The sequence below is a fragment of the Chiloscyllium plagiosum genome, unplaced genomic scaffold (assembly GCF_037043375.1).
Source record: "Chiloscyllium plagiosum isolate Xiang-an unplaced genomic scaffold, Cpla_swu_hap1 HiC_scaffold_45, whole genome shotgun sequence".
Lineage (NCBI taxonomy): Eukaryota > Metazoa > Chordata > Chondrichthyes > Orectolobiformes > Hemiscylliidae > Chiloscyllium > Chiloscyllium plagiosum.
Genome location: NW_028270183.1, coordinates 11,957,542 through 11,972,294, shown reverse-complemented (window position 1 = coordinate 11,972,294; position 14,753 = coordinate 11,957,542). Strand labels below are relative to the sequence as shown.

The 14,753-nt window shown below is 43.9% G+C and overlaps 1 protein-coding gene across 4 annotated transcripts in view; it reads right to left on the bottom strand.

Annotated features, from left to right (window-relative positions):
• The window catches only part of znf653 (zinc finger protein 653), a 36,710-nt gene that overhangs the window by 6,855 nt on the left and 15,102 nt on the right, over nucleotides 1–14,753 (bottom strand). For all 4 annotated transcript variants that reach the window (XM_087983104.1, XM_087983107.1, XM_087983106.1 and 1 more), the window contains 4 exons: nucleotides 12,246–13,166; nucleotides 8,458–8,542; nucleotides 5,931–6,042; nucleotides 3,562–3,676 (listed from right to left, as the gene is read on the bottom strand). In XM_087983104.1, coding sequence (XP_087839230.1) covers nucleotides 3,562–3,676; nucleotides 5,931–6,042; nucleotides 8,458–8,542; nucleotides 12,246–13,166 — 1,233 coding nt within the window. The remainder of the gene's footprint in view (nucleotides 1–3,561; nucleotides 3,677–5,930; nucleotides 6,043–8,457; nucleotides 8,543–12,245; nucleotides 13,167–14,753) is intronic.

The following is a 14,753-nucleotide window of genomic DNA, read 5'->3' as shown; positions in this document are numbered from 1 at the left end:
CATTTTGTCAAAGGGCTCTGCTGTTTATACACTGCAGTCTCAAGTCTGATACAAATTGACCCCAGATGGAGTTTTAATCCCACTGTTCGGTTACAGATCCTCATCTCTCCCCAGGCGCATTATGTTTTGAGGGACCTCGTTCCAATCAATAGTGTCATTGGGACTGACCTTTCACGTTACTGAGAGCTGCTACATGAATCCATTTGTTCTCTCACTCGGCGTTGGCCACGAGCTAGACTGGGGCAGGACGTGTGGAATGCTGCACGTATGATTGCCTGCAGGAAACCATCCTCCTCAAAAAAACACTACTGGCCAACAGTGAACAAAGTTCAGGTGGGTGGGGAAAATATATCCATACAATTAGTCAGAATCCCACAGTCCCTACTGGAGCACACCCCCTGCCCTACAAACTAGTGACAGCCTCACTGCTTGATGGAGCGCCTGCAGTCGAAAAGCAAAACATCACCCACCATGATGTGGTGACTGAATCCGAACAGCAAAGTGCCCAGTTTCAACTGTGGCCTACCTGATTTATGATGAACTTTGATAAAGTGGTCATAAAGTAAAACATGCTGGGAAATGGAAGCCAGCCTTGACTAAATTGACCACGTCAATCCCCACGCTGTAGAATCCAGACAGGCTGCAGCTGCCCACAGACTGTTTACAAACAAATCTGACAGCTGCAGACTCTGCAATACACACCTGAAGTTGGACTTGAATAGGACAATGGAATGTTGCCCTTGGAACAATCAGGAATATCGAGTCATTCGCCAGCCACAGAGGCCCCTAGCACCTTGACTGGAAGCAGCTACGTGCACCTACCATAATGGACACCTAAGGGCCACCCTGCCATCAATGCATCAACCCCTGGTTGGGTCTGATCGATCGTGGGAATCAAAACTGATCAATCCGTTGGTAGATCTTTTAGACCCTCCTAAAAAGGCACAAAGGTTTTGAAGGATAGGAATTGCTGTAAAACCCCACTCAGGGCAGTAACTCGAGAATAACCGCTGAAAGCGAGGACATCGCAGAGACCCTTGGGAGAAGACCACACGATATCACCGAGTGTAGCCCCAAGTTCTAGTGTGGTGGTATACCGTCGTACAAAGTTAAGTTAAAGCGCAAGATATTTTGTAATGTTTATTAGATTATAGTATACTCTATTGTTCTAATATCAAATGTACAAGTGTTATAGTCTATCATTATCAAGAGTCGACTCACAGCCCTTTTGCTGAATATAAGAATTTAAATAGTGTGGCACACACAACATAACCGTTCGTGGAAGCCTTCGACTACCCTCAGCTACACCAAGGCAGATCGTGGAGAGAGTGGCCTCTTGTTTCATGTAGCAGCAGCTATCAGAGTCAGACCGTGACCCACAGAGTGAACTCTGGGACCCACGATATTACAACCACTCATGCTGTTCCAGCTGAAGCCCTGAATTACATGGTAGCTGATTATCTACACCAATACCATTTCCTCATGCTACTCTCATTCCTCCATGTCACTGGTCTTCAGGCATCTATCAATCACTATCTTGAACATGTTCAATGACTAAGCTTCCACAGGCCTCGAGTAGAGAATTCTAAAGATTCACCGCCCTCAGAGTGAACAAATTCCGCATCCCTCTCTCAAATGCTCTACCCCTTGAAATACTTAAAACAGTCTAGCTCCACGGTGACACAAATTCTCTAAGTTTCAGTCAGGTCACCTCAATAAGACAATATGGTCATCCTCGGGAGTAATCTATCGAACCTTTCTTGCAACCCAGTATGGCGAGTGTACACTCATCCTTAGATAACAATATTCCAGGTGGTCTCAGCAAGGAACTACAGAGGAACTTCAACTACTCAAACAACACAGACGAATGCCGGATAACACAATTTAGCCAAGCACCTTACGATCTTATCGGATAATCCGCAATTCGTATAATCGAATGCTAGATAATCAAGATTCCACCGTACACATCTTTACTCCTGTCCTCAAATTCCCTTGCAATGAAGGCCAACACATCATTTGACTTCCTAAATGCTTGCTCACCCGGATGCTGACCTGTGTGACTCAAAGGAGGATACCTTAGTCTCCAACCCCTCTCTATTTAAGCAGTTCTCAGCTTGTTTTTTCGATCAAAATAAATAATTTCACATTTACCGGGCCAATTTGTGTAACCCATCCAAGTCCACTTGAACCCTATTTGCTTCCTCCTCAGAATTTATATTCCCAACCAGTTAGCAAATTTAGAAATATCACAAGTGGTACCCATATCCAAATCATTAATAGAAGATTGTGAACCACTAATAGCAGTCTTCAATTCAAAGAATAAAATGTTTACTCCTGTTCTATTTCCTCATCTTTCTCAATCCATAGTTGTACTTTTTGCCCCCAATCCCATACCTTAATTTTATTTACTTATCTCCTATTGGGAATTCTATCAACAGCTTTGTGAAAAGCAAAATACACCATATCCACTTGTCTCTCTCACCAAAAGGTCCAACGAGAGTTTTATAAAATCATGAGGGACATGAATAGGGGGAATACACAAAGTCTTTTTCCTGGGGTCGGGGAGTCCAGAACTATAGGGCATAGGTTTAGGGTGAGGGTGGAAAGATTTAAAAGAGACCTAACGGGCAACATTTTCACCCAGAGGGTGGTACGTGTATGGAACGAGCTGCCAGAGGAAGTGGTGGGGGCTGGTACAATTGCAACATTTAAAAGGCATTTGGATGGGTATATGAATAGGAAGGGTTTGAAGGGAGTTGGGCCGGGTGCTGGCAGGTGGGATTAGATTGGGTTGGGATATCTGGTCGGCATGCACGGATTGGACCAAAGGATCTGTTTCCATGCTATACATCTCTATGACTCTATAACACATTATAGTCCAACAAATTTATTTGGAAGCACTAGCATTCGGAACATTGCTCCTTCAGCAGGTGTTTTTTTCCTTATCAGGGCCCATCAGGATCTGTTTAGTAGTTTGATAATTTGGCACTTAAAAGGGTAGGTAATATGCTCCTGGTCTGAACCCGTTCCATCATTTTCTCTAAAACCTCACTACTGGCCATCTGAAGACTAAAAACGTGCAGAGTGAGTTACAAGGGCCTAATTACCCAATTGAGCTTTCTAGTTTAACCATGCTGGAAAGGGCTCAAATTACCTTCATGTGCAATAAACTGGCACTACATACAAATCAGCTCATCAGTCACAAGAGAGTGCAGCTGGTGAGCAGAGATCAAAAGCTCACAAGAGCTTCTCATTGATGGTATCCTGCATTATTCAAGTAAATTGCAAGCTTAAAGAATATGTTTGCGTGGCTTCAACCTAAACGAGCAGTCTGCAACCTGCAAAAGGCAATTTTCTCGTCAGATGTGGTAACTGAAATCTCTGATCTAACAGCTGCGAAATTCAAGGGTCTTGTGGTGCAGCGGTGGTGTCTCCCACCTCTGGGACAGAAGGTCCAGACTCAGGTTCCTCCTGACACAGGAGTCAGTCATACCGTGTCTGAACAGGCTGATCAAAAACATTAAATAAAGTAACGGCTGAAGAGTTTTATCAGGAACTTACCCGAGTGAATGATCATGTGTCGCCGGAGATGATTCGATAAGTAAAACCTCTTGCCACAACCTGGATGCGAACAAACTTTCGTTTTCCCCTTTCTGTGCACAAGGTTGACATGGTTCTGATCAGAAGGAAATTTATTTTTATTAAATGGGGCATCCAGATAAACAAGATAGATTTGGGATCTTAGATTTGACATTCTATATCCTTTTCTTATATTAAGAAACGATATAATCTCCACAGTGCATTCAGCCCATCGTGCTTTCACTAACTTCCGAAGACCGTGCAACCTCCCCATCTCCACCCCCCAAATCCCTTCAATCCTGCATTTCCCATGGCTAATCCACCTAACCGGCACATCTTTGAAGGAAACCGGAGGACCTGGCAGAAACCCAAGGGGGGAACGTGCAATCTCCATACAGACAGTGACCCAAGGCTAGAATTGAACCCAGATCCTTGGGATGGTGAAAAAGCAGTGTTAACTACTGCGTCACTGTAGAGATCACATTCATTTTTCTGCATTTGATCCATTGAGTTACTTTCAGTGTACTGACTGCAAGTCAATGTACAGTTGTGGCTCTGAATCAAATTCAGCTTTTCTCCCTGCAAATTTACAATGTATTTTAATTAAATTATGCACTAAATTCTGTTTAAAAAATGATTTTATTTCCCCGAATCTCATATTAGATCCGGAACAGGACTTGTGCTTCATCTCTGTAGATCTGCTGTCCTGAGTTGCCGTTTTCCAAGTCATAGAAGCAAACTTCGCATTAGTCCATCTACTTTTGAAATCACGAGTGAAAACCCATGGCATAATTGTGAATATAACCAACTAGCTTTTACACAGTATCTCTCATGATCTCAAAGCCCAAAGTGCTTTTGACATTTGGTCACTGTTGTAAGATGGAAAATACAGAATTTATACAGAGGAAGCTCCCACAAACAGCAATGCAATAATCACTAGACAATCTATTTTAGTTAAGCTGGTTGAGGGATTAAATGATTTAGAATTAAAGAATGGCGTTGTTTTTGAATGAGTTATAAATGACAAGATTGCTCATTTTCAATTTGCAGCCCGAGGAGGATTCTGAGCTATGTGGAGAAGGTTTTGCAATGGGTTGCTGGCACAATAACCATTGTGACAGCAATTTTTAAAATCACTAATGTTTGGGATGCCCTTCCCTAACTAATTCTGCAGATAGACGGAGTGATGAGCACTCTTGAATTCTCTGAACAATTTTCCAAATTTAAAACACTCGGTCTAAGTAATGGGGGTTGTGACCAAGGAGAAGAAAAAAAAAATCACTGCCATAACACCTTCGTCTAAAAGTATCTTGGTTCAAATCAAACCACTCAAATTAATTTGGGAACCAGATTCCCACTTTGCTGTGTTACTTGGATTACAGAATGTAAATTGTTGGAAGTTTCTTTCTTGGTTAGAAATGAAAAAAGGAAGTGTTTAGCTTGTCAGCAAACCTCTACCAATTCTCTCTGTATGGAAAAGAGAGATTAAACTATCAGATTTTGTTGCCGTGGGCATTAAATTGTCAGTTTGTGCACACTAACTTATTGAGGCGTTTCAGATTTCACAGATATGGCAAAGATACCAGGGTATGTGTGTCAAATTTTGGGAATGACTTTGCTAACATTTGCCTTGAGCTTCAAAGGTCAGTGAGAACTTGCTTTTTCTGCCTCTGCCTCCCCTTGAATTAATGACAAATATAGGGGAACCTCGGTTATCTGAATGTGATGGGCAGGCACTATTTCGATCGGATAATCGATTATTCGGTTAATCGATTAAATGCCTTTTCTCTGGAGCTCGGAGATTTTTAAATCTGCTCCCCGTTCAAGAGACTTCAGCAAGACACTGTACGCGAGACCCCGCCAACACCACCCCCTGCCCGACACTGCTCCCTCTCTGGGGCAGCTGGATTGTACACCAACAAGACTGCTGCTGCTGCCTTTGTGGGGTAAGTCTCCAAACAGCGCATACACATACACAAACCTTTCTATTGCAACTTTTTGGCAGGTTCCATATTTGTCCACATTGTCAACAGGACAATGTTGAAGAGATTATCTGGGGGGGGGGGGTGGTTTAGGGTACACCCTTGTGTAGAACTCCAGGGAATGTGTGGGAGGAGAGCAAGTGAGCGAGCGTGGGAGGTCAGTCATTTGGAGATGAAGCCTGTTTAATCACCGTAAACAAAAGACGCGATCATTGCTGGAAACAAGTCTTTGATGTAATGATTCCATCGGGACCTCGAGATCTCCTTCAGATAGTCCGATTTTCGGGTAACTGGTATTCAGATAATCGAGGTTTCTCTGTATTTGACAACTTAATCTTTCCAACAGGTTTGCTGAGAGTCAGTACTTGCCTGGAAGCTGTTCAAAGTGATGTACACCTGGCTGCATCCCTCATGCGGACAGTGAAACAGCTGAAACATCCCGTCAGCATCAATAATGTAGCCGCCCTTTTTCCTCTTTGGTCTGTGGAGAGGATACAGAATTTAAATTTGCTCCATTTCAGTGATGCAATGGAGAAACCTGTAACATGAGTTATCTCCGTATTTCAGCATCATGTACTGTGGTAAGCAATTAAGCCAGGTTAAGTCAGAAGAGCCCAGGTTGGAGCTCTGCTCTGAACGCTACTGATCTCAAGTTGGTTGACAACAGAATTGCATCATAGTCAACCACAAAATTTTCACACCTAATCCCACCTTTTCACACCACCTCCTCCAATTGTGAACATGGAGTCAAAGTACTAAACACTAGGGTTAGAAAGAATGGCCCTCATGATACGACTATTCCTGAGGACCACGGCCCAATCACTATGGAACGAGGAGATTTTAGAAATGAAAACCAATTGCCCACAAATGCAAAGGGGACTGAGGAGAAGCTTCTTTACTCAGAGTGGGGAGGGCTTGGAACTTACTGTCACAACCGGTTGAGGGAAGTAGCATTGATGAAGTTAAAGGAAAGCAAGAGGGAGAAAGGAAAATAGAAGAACCTTTCGATGAGCTGAGATCAAGTAAATAGAAGATGAGGAGAATCACGTGGAGAATAAACTGCTGTGCAGACTGGCTGAATGGCCTGCACGCTATAAATGCTACATAATCCCCATTCTATAATTCGGGTATAGTTTCTCCTGTAGGTGCATTTCAGGGCCACAGGATGGAGCTCAGCAGGTTGCAGTGATTCATACACATTATCTAAACTGGCTGCTGTCCTTACTGATTTCAGTACGAGCATGAAGCGTGGACAATCTATCAGGGCACACAAGTTGGATAAGATTCACCGTAGACACTTCTGCAGTTATACTTTGTCCCTGTACCAATACAAAGTACATGAGAATAGCATACGCATTAAGAGTTCAATAATTAACATCCAACTTTGTGGGACTAGACTCGTTGGGATAGACAACAAGCAAATACAAAGCAGGTGCTTTATGGAGAAATAGATGGCAGAAGAAAACACAGCAGGAAGCGAGGGCGCTGCAAGGACACGGTGAAAAACTCTCAAAGCAGGACAATACTGTAACTGATTCTTGGTGAAGACTGGTCACCTTTGGAGGTTAAGGGCTTACTGAAGTAATAGGAGCGTCGGGCGCTGAGCTACATATACCTTTACAAAGGCAGGACAAATGGTATGCACAAGTAGTGGCAACATCAGGGATAAACAGGAGGACCCTAGCCAGGAAGACGTTCACGCAACATTTGAGAGCATCAAGTCCTACTGTCTATAGTCTGCAGAGTCTTCCGCATACCTACCTATTCTGAACCTATGCTCACCATCACCTTCAGGTAAGAGGGACACAATGCTGTGTATCAAGGGCTTCACGAAAGGTACTCATGTTGCTCCGATGTCCAGTGGGCGATTCCACACCACATGGTACAACAATGTACAATTGATATTTGTTTCGGAGCTTCACATCCCCAAGACAGTGGGATCCACTGCCCTCCTGCTACCTGCTCAATTCAGAATACTGCATTTACCTCTGGTCTCCCAACTACATCTAAGATTTTATGAAACTTGACAGGGCTCAGAAAAGAGTTACAATGATGTTGCCAGAGTTGGAGAGTTTGAGCCACAGGGAGAGGCCGAATCGGCTGGGGCTACTTTCCATGGAGCCTTGGAGGCTGAGGGATAAAATCATGAGGAGCACAGATAGGGTGAATATCCAAGGTCTTTTTCCCAGGGTAGGGGAATCTAAAATGAGATAACATTGGTTGAAGGTGAGGGGGAAAATATTTAAAAGGAACCTGAGGGATAACTTTTTCATGCAGAGGATGGTGCATGTAAGGAATGAACTGCCAGAGGAAGTGGTGGAGGCTGGTACAATTACAGCATTTAAAAGGCATCCGGATGGGTATATGAATAATGAAGGTTTAAAGGCTATGGGCCAAATAGAGTCACACAGATGTACGGCACAGAAAGAGATCATTTAGTCCAACTCGACCATGCTGATCAGATATCCTAACCTAAACCAGTCCATTTGCCAACACTTGGCCCATATCCCTCTCAACCCTTCCTATTCAAATACAACATTTAAAAGGCATCTGGATGGGTAATTGTACCAGCCTCCACCACTTCCTCTGGCAGCTCATTCCAAAGATTAATTTAGGACATCTGGTCAGCATGGATGAGTTGGACTGAAGGGTCTATTTTGTGCTGTACAACTGTGACTCAATGAATCACAAGCAAAGATTACCAACATATTCCAGAATTCTTAGAATAGCAATTCATGTCACTTCAACCTGCCTTACCTCGGAAGATACAAACGAATACTTTAGAAAGTAGTACCAGCCGACAGATAGAAGCACAGGAGATTATTGGGAATCAGGGGTCTTCAGTATGAAGGCTATATCCCATGTCCCACCACACAAACTTGAACCAAACACTCACTTGTGTGGCGTTTTCTGTGCAACTTCCTTTGGTTCAGTCGCCGGCAACGCAGAGTCATCAATGACTGTTCTCTCTCCTATCACACCTGCATCAGTAAAGAACAAAGCTTCTGTCACCTTGAACTGCCACCAATTCAATCGGAAAGCAGAAGTGCATTCAAGGAGCCACTGAAAATAATTTGTTGTTACAGCAATGAGGTACTACTATCCAGTCAGAGTCATAGAGATGTACAGCATGGAAACAGACCCTTCGGTCCAACCCGTCCATGCCGACCAGATATCCCAACCCAATTTAGTCCCACCTGCCAGCATCCGCCCCATATACCTCCAAACCTTCCTATTCATATACCCATCCAAATGCCTTTTCAATGTTGCAATTGTACCAGTCTACACCACTTCCTTTGGCAGCTCATTCCATAAACGTACCACCCTCTATGTGAAAATGTTGCCCCTTAGGTCTCTTTTATATCTTTCTCCTCTCATCCTAAACCTATGCTGTGGTGTAAAATTCCAAGCAGTGGAATGTGGTGAAACGGTTAAAAATTATGTCCCAATACATGTGTGAATCTAACCGGAATGGAGGTGTTGCTTAGTCCCGTGTGAATCTTCTTATCTGTATGTAACCAGAATGGAATGTGTTTTTTAGCCTTGCTCTGCCGTTCACATGAATGTTTATATCTGGAAAAGAGTATATCAGCTGGAAAAGTCTCCAGTTCGGTGAGTCTGCTCCGGGGTTACGTTTAACCGCCGAGCGTGGGTTGTTGGCAACCGCTCTACGAGAACTGACGGCTCCCAGTTTTTGTAACATGTAGAGTGAGTATAAGCCAGACCCGTTGTGCGACGCTGCGGGGAATAAAATGCCCATATTCTAGCAGTCTCGCCTCTTGGTCGTTTGTTCTGTGTCAGACTACTCTCCTACGAACCTGACCTTGAGAATTTTTTAAAACATTTGGCGTAGTCGGCAGGATCAATCGCAATTGAGGAGAGATTTTGATACAGAACAATGTTTTGGAAAAAGACTAAGAAACCAGAAGAACAAACTGTGGAGGTCCCGACCGTCCCAGGATGGCATGGATGTGGGCATGTACGTGGCAGTTTGTTTGAGAGAGGATCCCAGTCCTGCCGAAGAACCCCTTGCCTGGGGTACAGCGGAGGATGTGGGCATGTCCAAAAAGCTGAAGCGGAGTTAACAGAATTGAATGGGATTGAACTGAACTGAACTGAGTGGAACTGAAGTGAATCAAATTGAACGGAACAAAATGGAACTGAGCTAAATTGAATTGAAATGGACGGAACTGAATTGAACACAATTGAATTGAACTGAACAGACCTGAACTGAGCTGAATTGAATTACACTGAATTGACTGAACTGAAATTAACTGAAACGAATTGAACTGAATTAATCATAATGTAACACATGTATTGGGCCAAGGATTGGAATGTGGTGTAAAATTCCAAGCAGTGGAATGTGGTGAAACGGTTAAAAATTATGTCCCAATACATGTGTGAATCTAACCGGAATGGAGGTGTTGCTTAGTCCCGTGTGAATCTTCTTATCTGTATGTAACCAGAATGGAATGTGTTTTTTAGCCTTGCTCTGCCGTTCACATGAATGTTTATATCTGGAAAAGAATATATCAGCTGGAAAAGTCTCCAGTTCGGTGAGTCTGCTCCGGGGTTACGTTTAACCGCCGAGCGTGGGTTGTTGGCAACCGCTCTACGAGAACTGACGGCTCCCAGTTTTTGTAACATGTAGAGTGAGTATAAGCCAGACCCGTTGTGCGACGCTGCGGGGAATAAAATGCCCATATTCTAGCAGTCTCGCCTCTTGGTCGTTTGTTCTGTGTCAGACTACTCTCCTACGAACCTGACCTTGAGAATTTTTTAAAACATATGCCCTCTAGTTCTGGACTCCCCGACCCCAGGGAAAAGACTTTGCCTATTTATCCTATCCATGACCCTCAATTTTGTAAACCTCTATAAGGTCACCCCTCAGCCTTTGACACTCCAGGGAAAACATCCCCAGCCTGTTCAGCCTCTCCCTGTAGCTCAAACCCTCCAACCCTGGCACATCCTTGTAAATCTTTTCTGAACCCTTTCAAGTTTCACAACACCTTTCAGATAGGAAGGAGACCAGAATTGCACACAATATTCCAACTGTGGCCTAACCGATGTCCTGTACGGTCACAACATTACCTCCCGATTCCTGTACTCAATATTCTGACCAATAAAAGAAAGCATACCAAACGCCTTCTTCACTATCCTATCTACCTGCGACTCCACTTTCAAGGAGCTATGAACCTGCACTCCAAGGTCTCTTTGTTCAGCAACACTCCCTAGGACCTTACCATTAAGTGTATAAGTCCTGCTAAGGTTTGCTTTCCCAAAATGCAGCACCTCGCATTTATCTGAATTAAACTCCATCTGCCACTTCTCAGCCCATTGGCCCAAAGGAGAAAGTCTTATTGGTCCAGAGTTCAGCAGACTTCAGGCCCTGCGGTCTGTTTCCATGCTGTACATCTCTATGACTCTATGAATTCTATGACTCGACACATCGTTCTGACCAATGTAGGCAAGCATGCCAAATGCCTTCTTCAGCACCCTGCCTACCTGCGGCTCTCCTTTCAAGGAACTGTGCACCTGCAACCTGGGGTCACTGTTCAGCAATGTTAACTGAAAAGCTGCTGCATCCTCTGCAGACTGCAGTGGAGTATAACTGCGCTAATAGTCTGAGGCTAGTAACAGCAGAGTCAAATACACATGGCAAGATAGCATTTTGCTATGAACTTAAACTACACTTCTAAGAGAGGGTGAGCGCATGCCGAGTGTGAGGCCACAAACTGCATTCAGCAAGTTTTCCCTGAATGTTTTACGCTATTCCTGCTGCTTCAGTGCAGCAAGTTAAAAGTTAGTCCTTGGCAAGATAGTAAGCTATAAACAACAGACTGAGCGCTTCATAAATTTGGCCTGACCTTGCAATGGACCATCTACATGACATGCAATACAATGTCTGCAAGTCAGATCAGACCTTCAGGAGGTTAGTGCAACATGTGGATGGCAAGCAACCCATTTTTATTCCAAACAAGAAACTGAAGATGAGAAGAGGTTGGGTGGATACTGGTATTCCTCCTTTTGTTTTGCAGCACCAGGGGTGCTCATGTTTTTAGAAACTGCAATCATGTGAAACAGGCAGCAGTACAGAATTTCAGGGTTTGACCAGCTCAAGACCACTAAGATTTGGAACCTTTCTAACCAAAAATTGTTTAGCACTGTCACGTACAAATGAAAATACTCCCAGAGTTAAATGTGAAGCAATGTCCATTTTACATCACTAGTGCAGGTTTGACTGTGAATCTGCCTCTAACAAAACCCATCGAGTTGCAACAATGTTGGGTAGACTATGGTCCAACATGTAATGACTCCCTTCACACTATTCCATTATGCACTCCCAGAACAGGAACACCATTCAATTGGGTTGTGATAGTTCAATTAAGAATTAACATTAAGCTACAAAACCTTAAAGCGTAGACACATCCAGTCTTTCAACACTACGAGGTACCCAAGTCTGCAACGCCTTTGCAATGATTTGACTTGTTAACAAAACAATTTGCATAACTCATGATTTTAGTAGAGAAAAAAACATTAAACGCTCCCAAACATTTTCAGCAATATCAGGAAGAGTAAAGTCACCAGCGATTCCTGTAACCAGCAGTACAAATTACTTGGTTGGGTGGGGAGAAAGGGAAGGCCAAATAATGAAACCCCAGAGAAACAAAAAAAAACCCTTACCTGGATGCTCGCTCCATTCTGTGCCTTCAGTCTGTCCCGTAATGGTATAACATTCACCCACTGGATTCACGTAAGTCAATTGCTCCGAAAAAGTACACGTCATCTCCTCGTACTCAGTGGGGTTTACTGGCTGCGCAGTGTCCAAAGGTACTTGCCCGAACTCTGACTCCGTGATGCCGGTGATCTCCGAACTCTGCACTGTGGAAAGCTGCACAGTCACAGGACAGTTGGCAGTCAAGGAGCTCAGTGCATCTTTCTCAACGGTCTGCAGTACATTAGTTAGCGCTGGCAGCTCTGCTGGCAAAGCCAGATGGTCTTCCCCATTAGAGCTCTTGCACGGTGACTGAACTCGACATGGAGAGGCCAGCTCGCCAACCTCAGTACCGTGGCCGTCTTCATTTTTGTCTGCCGCTTCGTTAGGTTTGCCCCCTGAACTCAAGACTTTGTCGTTCACGCCACCTTCTTTGTTTGCAGTGTCATAAACAGAGTCATTGGCATCAACATCAATGAGTTTCACGTTGAAATATTCCTCAAACTTCTGCTCGGAGTCAGACCCGTCACAGGTGGAAGTGTCCGATTCGCACTTCACGTACAATTCATTAGACTGTCCCGGCTTCCGTCTGGCTGTGCCTCTCTTCCCCTTCCTCACCTTTTTGGTCGCTGGATGGTGCTGTTGACTCTGGCTTTCCTCCGCCACACTGTCCTTGGCAGCAGGTCCAGCATCCAGGCTGTGGCAGTTCTTCTGGACTGGCTCTAAGCACTGCAGGTACTGGTGACCTGCTTCACACTGCCACACAATGGCCACCGAGCACTCGCAGACACGCTGCAGTTCGTAGAGTACAGGCTCCTGTTTGCACGTCTGCTTATGATGCTCGTACCACACCACCAGAGTCTTCAGTGAACTAACTGCTTGTTTCTTGACTGTGGGTGAAACAGAAAAGTTGTTATAACTTCACAGTTAAACCCAAATTGCCTGTGGCATTGCCCATAGTTAAGTAGATGAAAATCATTTTCCTACATAATGACAAATTAGGAGACCCCACAAAGTTGCTCCACAGAGCCACTGATTGCTCAAGCCTACAACCGCAAAGAAAAGCTGAAATAACTCGACTGGAACAACACATCCATCCTAGGAAAAGCCAAACAGAGACACGTTCGAGAATTCCTCGAAGCATAGCATTCCAATCGGAACTCTATCAACAAACACATCGAGTTAGACCCTATCTACCACCCCAAGAAAAAGAACAGGAAGTGACATCACCAACCCAAAGAAACCCAAACGTATAAATAGAAAGCAGGCATCATCAGCAGTGCTTCGCCTGAGGCCCACTGAAGACGTTACCTAGCAGGGTGACGAAACGCCTGAAAATGAACCTTCCAGCTCAGCGAGCACACCTACATCCAAAACCTCAACCTGAGCTACAAATCTCAAAACTTGCTAAATCACGTACAACAATAAAGGCTGACAGGAAACTGTGATGAACAATTCTGACAAGAGGAAACTAATAGTTGGTATCATTGAAGTACTCAGCCTAAGTAACATTCTTAATTCATAGAAGCAGTATCCCAGCTTCTCTTGAAGACACTGATATCTGCTGTGAAGCAGTTTCATAACACCACGCCTGCAGAACTTGGCCAAGTCACCATTTCACAACTCAGCCAAAATTCTGCTCTTACTCGGTGGTCAAAGACAGGCTGCTGCACAGTAATCAGAAACAATAACCATGACCAATTTGGTGTGCCCCCAACAAGCAGCACAGAATCATGCAGAGAGAAATTACACGATTCAGAAAAGAAGTGTAGGGATTGGACCCAGGACTTTCCGTTTCTACGACAAAGCTGATTAAGCCTGTGAAAGGAGAGAGGAATCAACCACAGTTTTTTAATGGTACATCATAACTAAACAAAGTATGCTCAGCTATGTTAACACAGTGCAAGGTTCTAAACTCACCCTCACTTCAGGTTTTTCAACCCTAAACTTTTAAAGCCAAAGTTATTACATGAGTTTAATAATCAAATATCTTCAAGGTTAATTTATTATATGCAGTTACAAGTTGTTCTGCTATAACACGCATTTCATCATTGTGAATTGAATATGAAGCAACTGACGAAATGTGGAAATTGTTTGGGTAATGTGAACTTTCTACTCAACGGATTTAGCGACTTTCTACAGGGTGATTTTCTATAGCATGAGGAATACAACTGTTGCGTTATAGCAGAATGACCTGTACCCTGGTCATGAGAATTTTAAAGAAAATAAGTCTTCCTTTTTCCCACTGGGTCTCGAGGTAAACAGACTGGCAGTCTACACCTGACAAGGGATGCAAACGAGTGAGAATGTGTTTCATTTCCCACCATTGATTCCCTCACAGCTGTGAACACAATCTTCACTTATATATATATTTCCAAAAAGTACCCGAGAATCACTGAATCACAAAATCGCTACAGTCTGGAAGCAGGTCACTCGGCCCATTGAGTCCATACCAACCCTCCGAGGAGTATCCCACG